This window comes from Clarias gariepinus, chromosome 22 (genome assembly GCF_024256425.1).
Source record: "Clarias gariepinus isolate MV-2021 ecotype Netherlands chromosome 22, CGAR_prim_01v2, whole genome shotgun sequence".
Lineage (NCBI taxonomy): Eukaryota > Metazoa > Chordata > Actinopteri > Siluriformes > Clariidae > Clarias > Clarias gariepinus.
The window spans coordinates 1930418-1945863 of NC_071121.1; the positions used below are offsets into that span (position 1 = coordinate 1930418).

Sequence of the window (15446 nt, forward strand, 5' to 3'; positions counted from 1 at the left end):
GCTGTCACAAAGGAAGAGTCAGCAGGTGGTTATATTACCTCTTCACATACTACACATCACTCTAGTGAAGCAGAAAGTAAAGGTATTTGCTGTAAGATGCAGTGGAGTAAAAGTAAAATGTATATCCTAAAAAAAAGCTCAAGCAAAGAACAGATATGTAAAATATATACTTACTGTACATACAGTGACTAATGTAAGTTAATATACTAAAGTAAATGTACCACCTTCCACCTCTGCATGTGTGATATATTTGATTATGAAAAAAAAAAACATAGAAGTGAGAAAGAACTGCTCCGTTGAGTACAAGTTACTTTAGTGTATGCATTTATTTGAATACAACTGGGAAAAAAAAAAACATGAACTTGAACTTCACAGATATTAAATGGCTGGAAATAAAATAAAAACAGTTAATGATCAGATAACGTCTTGATGTATAGATACCTAGATTCAGCAGCTTCTACAGCAGTCACTTCAACTTCAATAAACAATAAAGAATATAAGCAGGAAAATCTGTGTAAATCAGCGTTCAGTATATTTACTCGGAACTAGTGCGTGCCATAAATAAGGATTCAGGGCATCGCGATCACATGACCTTATCAGTTAACAATCACAGAAAACTATTAACGATGAAAAACTCAACCAGTTACACACTACACTTCTTAATAAGTCAGCATACAAAAAAATAATAAAATAAAATATTGTCCTTCAAAGCAACATGATAATAGTGCAAAAATAAAGCATCATGCGACACAGAATGAATAAATAAAACATAACTTTAGATTAAAAAAAAAGTTACAAAGGAGAAACTAATCAATCTTTGAAATACAATACATTCCATTACACTCCAGGCCACACAAACATACGTCATCATAAAATACTACGAAAACAAAACCACTATCATGATCAATAAATAATATTCAGCAAAAAAGAGGAAAACCAGCATCCGGAAACATTTCATCAAAATGTACATCCCTCTCTCATACCGTTTTATTAAAACACAACAGAATAATTAGTTATTTAGTTAAATTATTTCTATTATATCACAAATCCCCCCCAAATAAATCGATTTAATCTCATTCTAATCACCGCAAATCTTCATTTACAAATATAAGGCAATTCCTTCAGTCTCAGATCATACAGGAGATAAATAAAACCCACACAAACAATAAATTCATATGAATATTCATATTTATAGCATGTGATTGGTGGATCTAGTTAAAAAGGGAGGAGCTTAAGTAAGATTCTTTTGGGATTTGCATGTTGTCATGATTTCAGTTTTTTCGCACGAGATACTGGTTTTAATGTGAACATAATGGTTTCAGCAACATTGGCAAAGCTAGCCATCGCTACGCTCATGTTAGCTACAGGAACAGCCAGCTTTCCCTGTAAAGAGGGAAAAATTGTATTGCTTAATTAAAAACAACCAGAACTATGAATACACACACACACACACACACACGTATAAATATAAATGTTTTTAAATAATAAAATTCTCGTTTTCCATATTCATTTGTTAAAACTTAAAGACACTGTGCCGCCTCTGATTTTAGAATCAAAAGCAAATTTTGCAAAATGTTTCAGCAGCGATGTCACACGAAGAAGTCTGTGATTGGCTGATCATATTAAATCTAAGCCCCTCCCCTTAACAAGCCTTCATGGGCGAATTAGGATGAGTGTATAAGGTGTGGAGCTCTCCAAAAACCTCATGAGAACCTGGTATTAACGTTCATGAGATCGAATTAAAAGTGGAAGAGAGGTTTGAATTCTGTCTCCCGATTGGCCGGAAGGTGTCGATTAGACCAGCAGCTCTGACCGTAGCGCAGGTTATTGCACTCGTTCTTGCACGTTATCGTTTCTATGGCAACAGCTTGTTAAGAAGGAATTGTACAGCGGATGCTTTACATATTTTTGGAAGGAGTGTCCAGTGTCAGGACAGAGAAGTCGACATAATTAGTTTACACAGAAAATTTTGGGTTTATCCCGAAAGGGATAAACTTCAAATGGATAAAATAATAAAAATATATGACGAGTTACACACTGCATGAATCGTGCACTAGCTACATTGTAGCAGTTTTTTTCCTTCTTTCACCCGAATTGCACTATGGGTAAACATCTGTTTAATTAAAAATTTTAATCTTTTGATCATCTGGTTTAAATGATTTAAAGGTGCAGTAGACGAGATTAATAATTTCCTCCCCCCGATTAGGTGTGTTGAAGGTTTGGATAATTCCCATCCATGTTTATGAAGCTCCGCCCCTAGGATCCACAAGAACCTGTACATCCGGAGGTCTTTTTCAAAACCAAACTACTTAACCTTTTTTCTCTAAAAGTCATAGTTTAATTTTCTTAGTTATTTATATGACTGTCAAACAATTCTCCAGGTTATTAATTTATGTGAGGTATAAAATTAACTACCGCACTAGTAAGTGATTAGATCACGTCGTGTTTGCATGTGATCAGAACAACTGAGATGAAAGTTAACACCAGGTCTAATCTGAACTTTAGGCAGCCTGGATGATGTGAAGTTCAGTGACCTGTAAGTATGATCATGCCGTGTGTGTATGCGCGCGTATGAAAGAGAGATGTGGCTTGTTCAGTACCCTCAGGAAGCTTAGCGACATTTCTCTAAGTGTCAGTAGTGTATGTTCAGTCTATGTTAATGTTATTGCACACACATTAGGGTAGCTCGATGAGAGGGGGCGGAGTTATCAGGGCATGGATGTGAACATGGTGAGGGCGGAGGCGTCGACGCTGCGAGGGTCCTTCACTCCGATGATGACATCGTTGGTTCTCCTGGTTCCTTCCACCAGCGATATGACCTCCACCCTCTGAACCTGGTGGCCTTTCTGCTCCAGCGCCACCACGTCGCCATTCTGAAACTCCGCTAGTGAGGGGAATACGAGAGAATTTAATCTCAGCACGCTGTACAGAACGGACAGACATTACAAATCAAAAGACCTACAGTAGGTGGCGCTCTCGACCGAGATGCGAGCATGCTGCTGAAAAACGAGAGAAAAGAAGAGAGAGAGCTCACCATCCACCAGGACCGTGTTGGCCTTGAGCTGGGGGTGGAGCCTGCCGACCGTCAGACTGTCACTCAGGTTCTTATGCAGGGACAAGACGTTCATTAAAACCTGCGCGGGAAAAATCCAAGCTAATAAATCATTCTTTATTTGTGCATGCGGGTCTTGAGACATTTCGTGGCGATTTCCTATTTCAGTTCAGTTATGAGTCGCGATTCTTTTTGTGTGGTGACTGACGCATTGCCATGCTCACTCCAAAAATAATAATAATAATAAAAAAATCTATTTAACATTTATAATAGAGATGAACCAGTTAAATTTAATTAATCATAAAACGTTTTTAAAAAAGTTTTAAATCGTAACAATGTAAATGGAATCAACCTGGGATACTTATAGAATCACAATTTTAATTAAATCAGCACCAAATTATCGTGATATCACACCGGGTGGTGACTGGTGGTTCCCATCCCTAATTTTAATAATTTTTATTAACAACAACAATTTTCTTCTAAAAAGTTTTCTATATTTGCATATTTTTCTCTTATTTCATATTTTATTACTTTATTTGAATACTCTATAAATATTTATTATTTATCCATCAAGTTATTTATTTATTATTTACTGATTAAGTTAAATTTTTTTTTATTAAATCAGGCATTATTTGAGTTTTTTTTTTTGCAGTTTTAACGTAATCATGCTGTTTTTTTTTATTGTGTTTGTTTTTTTAAAGAATTATGGTTTCTTTTATGTTTCTGAGCTAAAAAGACATGAGAGATACAAATTAAATAATGAAAAAAACTAAAAACAATTGTATGAGAAGCTATGTGTAGTGAATGCAGTGAAGCTGCTGAACCTGTGTGATGCCACTGAGCGCGCGGTCGCCGTTGGAGGATCCGAGTGCCATGTAAGTACCACAGACTCCCAGCGAGGGTCTGACGGCGGTGGGCATGAGGAACGAGAGCGGCCTCTTTCCGGGCTGGATGCTGTTGTGCTGGAGACGAGAGAAAACACCAGACACAGCTGTGTTATTGAAAAAAAGTAATTCATGAAAAGAGAGGGAAAAAAAAAAACCCACAACATATGAGGTGTGTACTGTTAAAAATAAAAAAAGCTTACAGTTACTGATCAAACCATAAATCCACTTTACATTGTTAATAATATAAAAACACTTGTACAGTCTATTAATCACTGTTTATGTAGATTTCACCGATGATTCCCAGAATAACATGGAAACAAACAGGAAGTGAGCTCCGAGTACCGGATTGGGAGGGACGGATGCCTGGCTCTTGTTGGGCCAGGAAAAGTCCAGGATTTGACTGTTCATTAGGATTCCGGACGGCGTCACGATGCGGCTCCCAAAAGGCTGATTCATGGAGCTGAAACAAAATAACAAACAAACAAAAACAATGCAATAATAGTGATTTAAAAATTATTACTGCACAATATGTAAGTAACCGTACTTTACGACCTGATACAAAAGTCTACGTTCACACTACCAGCCTAAAGTCACACAAAGCTGATGTTTTTCAGATCAGACCCGAACTTAAGTCACTTTAATGTGTAGTTTTACAGTAGATCAGATACATGGTCATGTGACCTGAATGAGAAGTCAGATCTGAATTCACTTCGTGAATCTGTGCATGTGTTGGGTGTGATGTCATCAGTCAGCACCGACAGCACAGTTGCACAAATACCCAGACAGCATGCGCAAAGAAGGATCGATGTGCGCCATTTCAGAGGACAGACGCGTCCACGTTAGCGTCAGATAAAAGGTCCCTCGTAATCATGAACGTGAACCGTCATGACATATAAATCCGATCTGACCAAAAAAAAAATCCGAGTTGAGAAACATAGCTTGTAATGTGACTCGTATCCGATCTGAAAAACATTAGATTTGTGCGTCAATTTAGAGCAAAAAAAAGTGAGAATTGAGTCACTTCAGGCTAGTAATGTGAATGTAGCCTTACTAATACTACCATGTTTTATTTGTTATTAAAGAAACATATCATGCTTTGCATCCACTTGTAGTTACAGCCCCCCCTTGTGGAAAGCTCATGTCACAGCAGCTATAAACATTTTTAAGGCAGATTTTTCATGTTATGGAGCCACAGAAAACTTTCCCACATCACATTAACAAGCATAAATACTTCCTAATCTGTTTTTTAATTACAGTAGATCATAAGGAAGGTCAGGTAAAGCTATCATAAGTCAGGGAACACCCGTACACCTTATCATTCTAGTCTACCTCATGACGGAGACGATGAAGTTGTCAGGCCCCATGACCATGACCTGGCTGACCACTGTGCCCGCCTCCAGAGAGTAACTGGGCGAGTAGTGGCTCGGAGGGGACGAGTACGAGTCGTTGATCATCTCCCGAAACTGAGCAGCCTGACTTTTACTGGAACACAAAAATCACAGACAAGGCTTTAACACGTACTCGCCGTTATAAAGGACAGCTGATGTCTCTAGATGTCTGTCTAGAAACTAAACACTCATAAACTGACAAGATCAAAGATCCGGATGAACAAATCTCCCCCTCAGATGTGTAGTTACCAATCGTATGAATAAAAGTTCAATCATTTTAATCTGATGAAAAATTGATCTACCTTAACATTCGAGCCACTTCCTGAGAGACAGACGAGTCGAACACGGGGTCTCCCAGAGCGCTAGACAGAGACAAGGCGATCTTCAGAGTCTAGAGAGACAAAGAAAACTGCTAAGTGATGGCTTGAAAGTTAGTAACACATCAATATTGATCAATCAATAAATTAAAACATACAAGACTTCACCATCACTTCGGACAAAAGTAATGGCACCCCTAGTTAGTGTGCATCCATGGTAGCTGATATTTCGCAACACCTGAGCTTGTTGGTTTGACTTGACCATTATAACTTACGACTTAATGATTTTTTTAATTAACATACATACAACAAATATTTAATATCGCATAATGGTAAAATGAACAAGTAAACCAAGCTTTTAGGGACAGGACTCTCCAGGGAACTCGGCAACTTGATACAAATCCTGATTCAATTTTTCATCTTTTTTTTTTTAGGTAAATTATACAGTGCTGTGAAAAAGTATTTGCCCCTTCCTGATGTTTTTTTTTTTGTTTCATATTTGTTACACTTAAATAATTAAGATCATCAAGCACTTTGAAAGAAAAGAGAACAAATGTTTTACTGTGACAAGCTGCATTTAATCTACTGTACATTATTTAGTTCAAGATGAAGAAATTGTGAGGGGCTTAAAACTTTTGCACAGTAATTTATATATAAATAATAAACAAACTAAAATTCTATTTTGGAGTTAGTGTGGCGACACACACTGCAGTAATTCCTGAATAATTATCATCCTTTCTGCCAGGCTCTCTGTTTTGGTCAAGTGATTTTCCTTGCAGTACCTCAGTGATCCAGTGGAGGGTGCTGCTTCTCTGAGTCTGGCTGGTGATGTTATAACCTTCCAAAATGTTGAGAGCTGTAAGGAGGCCAGCTCCAGCATGAGGAGGTGGTGCAGCCAATATCTGATAACCTACACACACACACACACACACACACACACACACAGTTCATGACCAGAAATCACCATGTTTTGAAACATTGTGTTTTCATTTCTTTGAGTTTTTATGTTTATTTGTATCACATAAACAAAACCTATTTAAAATATTAGTACTAAAAAACTGTAAAAAAAACAAAAAAACAAAAACAGTGATCATTGTTTAGTCTAAAAACAGAGAGGCGGTTACCTTGGTAACGGCTCTGTACCGGCTGCTCGAGGACGGATGTATAGTTACTAATATCCACCTCCGTCAGAACGCCTCCACTGGCCTGAACCTGAGCCACCCAATACACCCATGAAACATCATCAATAATATGGGAAACACTTCTACTAAAGGGACACCAGAAAGCTCACGTCATGTTAGACATCAGAGACAATATTTCAATCAGCCACTTAGGGATGATCTCTGCTCTGATACAAAAGCAACAGGAACGTTTTAGTAAAATCTGTTTCCACTCACCCTGTATGGATTATTATTATTAATATTATTTATACTATTATAAGGTTACAGTAAAACCTCGGATTGCAAGTAATGCGGTTCCACAAGACGAGCAAAGATTTTTAAAAATTTTGACTTGAAAAACGAACCAGTCTTGGTTTACAAGTATCATGTACTCATGCGCGAGTTATTAGCGATGTTCCTTGTTAATTTTTCCAATAAAACAGTCTTTCCGTTAATTTGTGTGAGAAAGTCAAATAAGAGAGGAGGAAGGGTTACTGTGTAAGACGAGAAGAGGGGTGTATATATATATATATATATATATATACACACACACACACACACACACACACACATTTACCGGATTTATTTTTACTTTTGTTTTAAGGTGAAGTGCAGGCTAATTTGTTTTATTTTTACTTTGAGTATTTCAAAAGATTGAGAATTTGAGTTTCTATTATTTCTTATGAGAAAATTTGCTTTGGTCTACAAGTGTTTTAAAATACAAGCCTGCTTCCAGAACAAATTATGCTCTTAATCCAAGGTTCCACTGTATTTCCCTTTTGGGGATTAACACACACTCTCTTTGTAGAAGACCACTTGCTTGTCAATCACAATAAGTGGTGCTGTTGTTCTGAACTAGTGTGAACGCTGTCTTCTGAATCTCGGCGCACACCAAGCAGGAGAACCGGTGCTCGGGCTGATTCCAAACAAACTCTCAATTTGTTCTTTAGTTTGAAACGTGAACGCACTAAAGACCAAAGATACACTACGAATCGAAAGTTAAGACACCCCTTCTAAGTCCATGGTCGCTCCAGATTTTATTTCTTCGTGTTGGACCAAAAGCCTCTGTGCTTGTGTCTCTCAACAAAGGGGGCGTGGCCTTATAATAACATGGGCTTTGTGGCTACTATAAGATCTCTAAGTCCTAATAAAAACAGTGTGTTCGGAGATCCCTGTCAATCACAGGATAGAAGGTGTGGCCTCAATGCGAGTCAGTTGAGTCAGTCCCAATAAAGGAGTCAGTGCAAGTGAGGGAGGCATGTCTTACAATAAGTGCATTTTAAAATAACACTACGGTCTGGAGTACTGTGCATCTTTTGAGTGTCGTAGTGTTACTTTCATGTTAACTTTAATATTTATTATTTACAAACTGTTCACATGGCGTAACATCATAATATTTAACTGATTATTTCATCCCTGTAACATTTTAAGTCTTTATACCGTAGACGTCATTTCCTGGGTCAGATTTCCGTCGTAGAACTCAGAGATCCCATTGGCTGCCACTCTGTCCAAAATGGCCGCCAAATCCTGCCGCGTCACGGAGAGTCCAGAGAGAGGAGGACGACCGTCGGGAAGGAAGAGCTCTCGGAACGCCGCCGACAGATTATCTAGCCTTATCTGGGACAGAGCGTCCGCTACAAGGAACAAACGGGGTTAGAGCGACACGTTTCTAATTAGGCTTCTGATCAGAGTCAAGGTCAGGCTGTGAAGGTCACACTGCTCACCCAGGTCGTGGGTCACTTTGAAGCCGTTCCTGGCGACGTCGGCGGCCATCGTGATCACCTCCCTCCAAGACTTTCTACAAGAGCGAATTTATAAAAACTGATTATAATTTTATGGCAGACAAATATTAAACATTCAACTAATTTATACGAACAAATATAATATTATGTTATAGATCTAATGTAAGGAATTTAAATGGTAGTGGAGGGGAAATAATAATAATAATAATAATAATAAAATAAATATTATTAAATTACAAAATCACCTTGGCTAGAAGAACAAGATTTTACACATGGTTCGTTCGAGGTGCAAATTAGAGGCGATAACCTTTATCAGCCAAAGATCATCAAGTGTGAAGCAGGAACTTACTTTCCGTAGAGCTGGTGAGCTTGGTGCAGTCCACTGAGCATGCCCGGTACAGCCACTGTGAGACCTGGCTGAAAGAGCAAACGATGGATTGTTTAACAAACACACTTATCTGAGTTTACAGTCTGACGAATCCGGGTCTGCCCGAGAGAGGAAGGTCGTTCCTTGGAAGGTAATAATTCTAAATAACGCTCATATTGATTTACACTCGGAAAACATGGAACATGGTAAACTGATGAAAAATGTTCATCAGTTACAGCCATTTTCCAAAACAACTTCTGGAAATTCGAAGGAATTTAACAGGTTGACTCACGGGCCATGTGTGTAACTCTAAACAGCCAGGCATGGGGTTTGAACTCACAACCTTAAGGTCAAACTTAACTACTGAGTGTCGTCACATCAGCCGGTCTTTTAATTCCAAAATTCAGACGTATAGCATTTAGTCTGTGTGTGTGTGTGCGTTCTTCTTTTTCTGGTGGTTCTTTAAGCAGATAAGAACACTCCGGTACTAGAGCGGTTTCGTTTCACTCTAGAAAGGTATTGATTCAAGTTCCTGCAGTTGAGTCGATACAGAGTCGAATCCAACACGTTGTTGGTTTGTCGGATTCTTTTGTTAAATACTAAATATTAAATATAACCAAAGAAATCAAAATTTAGTTGGTTGGTAGTTATTTATTAACTATTTAAAAGAAAGCAATACAATTTTTTACTTCCCGTTTCAGATCATACTGCAGCCGTCAGTGCCACATTGCTATAATTTCTTTTAATACACTTCACAGTTCACACTTTTATTTTGTAAATTCCATTTCTGTGTAATCTACATTTCTATTACAATTCTATTTTATATTGTAACTTAGTTCTATTTCATTTATATATTATGCTTTTATATATTGTGTTCTCTAGAGTAATAGAGTAATAGAGGTCACTGACAGTCTGATAAGCATTTCACTGCATATTATTTGGTGTATTGTGTGAGTGACAGTAGGTGTGTCTCCATTCCTAGGCCGCACCCTGTGAAGGATGCATTTATAGCCCGATTGCGTCAGAGCGATGTGAATTAGATTTTCCTGTGTTCTAAGCCTCCTTCAAACGCAGTCGTGTTGGTCCTTACAAAAAATGTAAGGTGTAAACCTGACAACCTAAACTATCCCAAGACTCTTTGCGAGCCGGGGAAAAGGCCAGAAAAGACGATGGTGGTCATGATCATTATGATTTTGTAGATAATTTATACTTCATATTACACTGATGCAACAATAAGGTAGGATACTTACCCACTTACCTACATAGACAAGACTGTCTCCCACTTCGGTTCGGCCTTGATGATCACAGAGTCAGTGGAGCCCACAAGACTACGAGACCCTTGAGATAAGACTCAGCTGATGTGTTTACCTTTTGCTGTAGGTCCTGCAGCATGTCCTCCCTCAGGCCAGAGGGCGCCGTTTCACGGAAGTCGATGATGCGGCTCTCGTTCTTTCGGATGTCGTGGACCAGCATGACTCCTCCACTGGAACGGCAGAAACGGGACAGCTTTTAACTCTGAGCTGCAGTTGAAGAGTTTATTATTAAATACTCTTATCGATTGCACGCTGTTTAAAGGAGAAGCATGTGGTCATACCCGCCGATGCCCGAGCTGTGGGGGTGGATGATGCCTAAGCAGAGAGCGGCAGCGATGGCAGCATCCACGCTCGAACCCTGCTGACCAAGAACGTCGAAACCCAGCGAGGTGCAGCGAGCCACATCTGTCACCACGGCACCCTGATTAAAGATCTGAGACAACAACGACATCGGGAGCTGGGTTTAGTGAGACGACATCACAAACATGGTTGTGTAATAAAGTGCAATAGATAAATGAAATTATTCTCTTTGTGTATACCATCAAGGGAATGAGATGGGACATTCTGGGAGGTATATAATAGAAAGCTGGAGATCAGAGTGCAGATTAAACCCTGATCCAGCTAGCAAACAGCAATATTTATTTTCTAAGCAAACATGTGAGCCATGATTTCCGTGTCAGCGGCAAGAAACAGAGCGAGAAAGGAGGAATATTTGTGTTTAATAACTTTACGTTAGACGCTTGTATATACACACACATACACGGTTCCTAACGCTGACATTATCTGTACACTTAGACTCCAAAAAAGCTTTTTTTAAGCACCTGCGGTTCTCCTACGTAGATCTGCACGATGAGGGCGATGGTGACCCCGGTGGCGAAGGTCAGACAGGCGGTGATGAGGACAGTGAGACCGTCCCGTGTACACGCGCATTCCTGAGCCAGCGGGTCTCGCCTCGTCTCTCTCAGAGGAGACGAATCACGGCTGGCCAGGTCAGACGCAGACGAGGCCATGCGCTGCAGACGTGCCGACTTCAGGAACAGGTCCGGGTCTGAGGGGAAATATCAAAAACATTCATATACTAACTTATCTGTCTATGCTAATGGTAAGTTTTATGTCGCATCACATCATAAAGTTTAGCCTGGTCACGTTTATGAAGTTTTTTAAACCAGCAGCTTTATGGCGCATTAACCTTATGAATAAAATCTTAAGGTGATTAAACAAGTTTTGACTCAAACAATATCTCGAATATAAAAGCACTGCACGCGTTGATTCGATTCAGTTTTTGGGAATTGAAATTTTCAACTTGATTCCATGATTTTGTGTGAAGCAGTTATATTTGCTACAGCTTTAGAATGATTAAAAACGTCATAAAAGTATCTAATAAACATTTAAATGTTGTATAACTGTGTGTTGATTTCTTTACTGTCGTGTCCTATACAAAATGAATCTTTCTCTTCCGCTCTAAACTCCAGTCCAGTAGGTGGCGGTAATGCACCAAACACGCATGAACTCAATATTATGAACTCATTATAAATACTATATCATTGATGTGAATCAATTCAGAAACGGAAACTGACTCATCGATCCAATAAATCAATTCGGATCCAATTAAGCAAAGGACTGATTCAAATGCGTAATAGCTTTACCCGCACATCTCGACTACATGTTATCTGACAAACATTGTACTGTAACAGGAAGACAAACAACAAAGAAACGGAATTACAACTCCTGGTAGAAATGATTGAATCGCCACCCTCAGAGGACGTTCATCCACCTTTTTTAGTTGCATTTGTTGCGAAATGTCCTTAAGACAAGTTACTTCCTGTTCTCACTTGCGTTACAGCAGCTGGAAACAGTCTGTCCCTCACTCTCTCAAAACAAATAAAAAATAAATGCTTCAATAAAATGACCAGACAGTGCATTTTAATAGTTCAACAATAATCACCAACAACCCCTGACACTGGAGACTCCTTCCATAAGTGGTAAAAACATGCTCCTTAAAGACAATATGAGCCCATTATCATTATAACGCTATTACTTATAGAATAATCATAATAATAGTAAATAACATTAAATATCATATCATTATGGTGAATAATAATAAGAATCCTTTTCTTATTGGATGCGAACACACTGTCTAATAACACAGCACATCTGAGCTGCTACACAAGCAGTTTGTGTTTAATATACTACACATCTGCTCCAGCTCTAATCAGCTGTTAGTGTTTGATGGACGTTCAGACAGACGATGGCGCTCTGATATATATATACAGTATGCACACTTCATAAAGCTCACAAAGGATCTGTGATGTTTATATAGATGAGACTTGCGTATGCATCAGTACACTGTAAGTGGTTAAAGCTTAGTCACCCCGCCTAATGCAAACACCGCTACAGGATTAAGACTCGAGGCAATACACTTCATCCTACAGCGCGAGTTTTAGCAAAAACTACACTGTTTCTGCTGTGACCGGCGTGCAGGGAGAGGACGATCAGCTTTATTAGTGCATTCAATTCATTATTTCACACTTCAAAATGTAAATCAACGTAAACATGTAGTTTAAAATTCACTTCAAATTCACTTTGCTGATTTTTTTTTTTAAATGCTGCAAAAAAAAAAAGAACGGAAGAATGGTCATAACAGAACAGATTTTTCCCCTATCTCCATGGACCATGGATGTTTTATTAATAAAAGGCTTCCTAACTCCTAGTACTCTTTAGTTATGTAAAAGGATAAAAAACACCCAAGCGTGACCCGTTATGGGTATTAATTACAATACCTGATTTCCTATTCGAGGGAATTAAGAGAGTTTAACTTAATTCGATATTAACATGTATTTTTCTGGCCTTCTCTGGCTCAGTGGCAGGTGTTTCGCCTGCCATGCAGGAGGCCCGGGTTCGATCCCCTGCCAGGGAATGCCTGGATAAAATGGGAGGCTTGAGGTAGAAATGGCATCCGGCGTAAAACCTGTGCCAAGCCTGTATGTGCCGATGGTCCTCTGTGGCGACCTCTTGCCGGGAGAAGCTAAAAGACTTGTTGAGGACTGAACATTGAGACCCAGGAGAGTGGCACAGGAGAGCCGTTCTTCCAGTGGATATTAAACTGTACAAGTCTTCTCTGTAAAATCTGAAAGGGCTCACAATCATGCCTTTCCCCCTCACGTGTAAAATACTACCACACACAATCAGTGTACAGGCACGGCAGGCCACCACGCTTATACCACAGTACATTTTTATATTTATAGTAACAGAGCCAGATGGTGATACCAAATATTCCTTTCTGTTGTGGTAGATTAGAGTTAATTTAGTGCACAGAGGAAAATTTTTTAGTGATCCTCACTTGTATAGTCTACTCCTGCTGTCTTGTAACCCCACCCTGACTAATTTGGAAAATCTCAAATGTTTTTAAAACCTTGTTACTCAGTGCTGTTATATTAAATTAAGTAGGAAATGTTACAATGGCCGACGTCTTAATAAGCACTCAGTGTTCCTCAGTGCACAAAATCTGACTAATGATCAAATGGAAGATTTTTAACGTACTATGACTGAATTTTGATTTATTGCATCAAATCTCCAATTTCATCATAATTTTCTGTTACGTTTCCCCCCATGCAGCATGTGCAATTCCAAAGCACGTTTCCCAAATTCCATGTAAGACTGACAAAAAGCACAAACAGACTCAAAAATTTCAAACCTTTTTGCCCAAATCCATACGATAATGACAACAAAAAATCCATACAATGCTGACCCACAAGATTCCAAAGCATTTCCCTCAAATTGCATACTACACTGACACCCAAAATTCCAAAGCATTTTCCCCAAATTCCATAGGAAACTGACCATAAAAAAATTCAACCACATTGGATCTGAAAATTCCAAAGCCTTTTCCACAAATTCAATATCATACTGACCATGAACATTCCAAACACTGACCCCCCCAAAAATTCCAAAGCATTGTCCGCAAATTCCATGTGACGCTGATCCCCAAAGTTCCAAAGCATTTTCCAGAAACTTCATGATACTGACCATGAAAATTCCAAACGATCCTGACCCCCAAAATTTAAAAGCATTCCCCACAAATTTCAAACACCTATGACCCCAAAAATTCCAAGGCATTTCCCCCAAATTGCATATGATACTTACCACCAAAATTCCAAAGCCAAAGACAGATTTAAACGGATTTAAAAAAACGACTTTTGATCCGTGTTCACTAAAGAGTAACAGTAACAATAACCTCCTTTGAACATGCGACGGAAATATTAAAGCTCGTGCACGGTAAACGGTCACCTGCTGGGATTTCGGGAGCAGGTCGCGCGCTGCGCATTTTGTTTAATAAACAGACAGGAATCTCAGTCCAGGCGGAAACTGATTCCGGTGTAAAGGTTTCTTTTATGAAGCCTGGTCCGGTTTAACAGGTCTTTTAATGTGTGTGTGTGTGTGTGTGTGTGTGATGTACAGACAGTGTGAGCTCAGACAGACGATGACATGGAAATCTGAACAGCGTGTATAATGCGGTCACGTGACCGAGGTTGCCACACTCACCTGTGTCCTGCTCACCCAGGAAATTGTCCTCGTCTCTGCGGGACTTCAGGCCGCTCTCCCCGGCCAGCACGTCGTCCTCGGGTAGGCGGGGGAAGCTGGTGATGCTCATGTAGTCCACCGGGGAGTAAGCGCTGCCCAGAGCCGTGTCCTGCCCCGCGTCCTTATCGGCCATCTTACCGCTGGTGTATCCCGCCAGAGCGTCGGCTGAAGACGCGGACATCATCGCCGATTATAACAATAACAACAACAACAAGAAACCGGCGGCTTCTGAGTCACTACCGATTCCCGATTTGCGACCGCGCATGCGCACAATCATCATCATCATCATCCTCAGGTGCGGGCGTGAACGTACTGCGCATGCGCGGTGCAAACCTGCCCTGGGAGGCTAACAACTACCAGAGGCGTTACTGTAAAATTTTATGAGTTTATTTTACATTAATTTACATCTTTCATGCAGGAAAACCGGAATAACAGGACACATTTTAAAAAAAAGGGAACAAAGAAAAAAAGAATGGAGGTTTTTTTTAATACACAAGTGTCTCACAATAGCTTTCAAAATGTGTATGAAGTCACGTGACTAGGAATTAGAACTTCTGTGTAAGAAACAGGAACCTTAAAAGAGGGATGTAAAGTGGCTGGCGGGCAGGTGGGGGGTGGGGCAGGGGTGATGTGGTTATT

General features: G+C 39.6%; 1 protein-coding gene across 2 annotated transcripts; it reads right to left on the bottom strand.

Moving 5' to 3' along the window:
* Positions 1-313: 313 nt before the first annotated feature.
* Positions 314-15083, bottom strand: LOC128509932 (glutathione hydrolase 7). Of its 2 annotated transcripts, none has more exons than XM_053481811.1 (15): positions 14769-15083; positions 11048-11274; positions 10508-10659; positions 10282-10396; positions 8896-8963; positions 8529-8602; positions 8245-8438; positions 6769-6856; positions 6427-6554; positions 5630-5718; positions 5269-5421; positions 4282-4399; positions 3877-4014; positions 3035-3134; positions 314-2884 (listed from the first exon to the last, which is right to left on the bottom strand). In XM_053481811.1, exons 1-15 carry the CDS (start codon positions 14989-14991, stop codon positions 2709-2711), a joined length of 2043 nt encoding a protein of 680 aa, XP_053337786.1. In that variant the 5' UTR covers positions 14992-15083; the 3' UTR covers positions 314-2708. The 2 variants fall into 2 exon arrangements, with proteins under 2 accessions (XP_053337786.1, XP_053337787.1); XM_053481812.1 differs by lacking the exon at positions 14769-15083 and adding an exon at positions 14370-14452.
* Positions 15084-15446: the final 363 nt, after the last annotated feature.

Excerpts from the sequence above, each read along its gene's own strand:
- LOC128509932 (XM_053481811.1), bottom strand. The coding sequence starts at position 14,991 with ATGATGTCCGCGTCTTCAGCCGACGCTCTGGCGGGATACACCAGCGGT. Across the intron at positions 10,660-11,047 it reads TCTACGTAGGAGAACCGCAG|ATCTTTAATCAGGGTGCCGT; the intron begins GTGCTTAAAAAA and ends TTGTTGTCTCAG. Across the intron at positions 4,400-5,268 it reads TTCATCGTCTCCGTCATGAG|CTCCATGAATCAGCCTTTTG; the intron begins GTAGACTAGAAT and ends ATTTTGTTTCAG.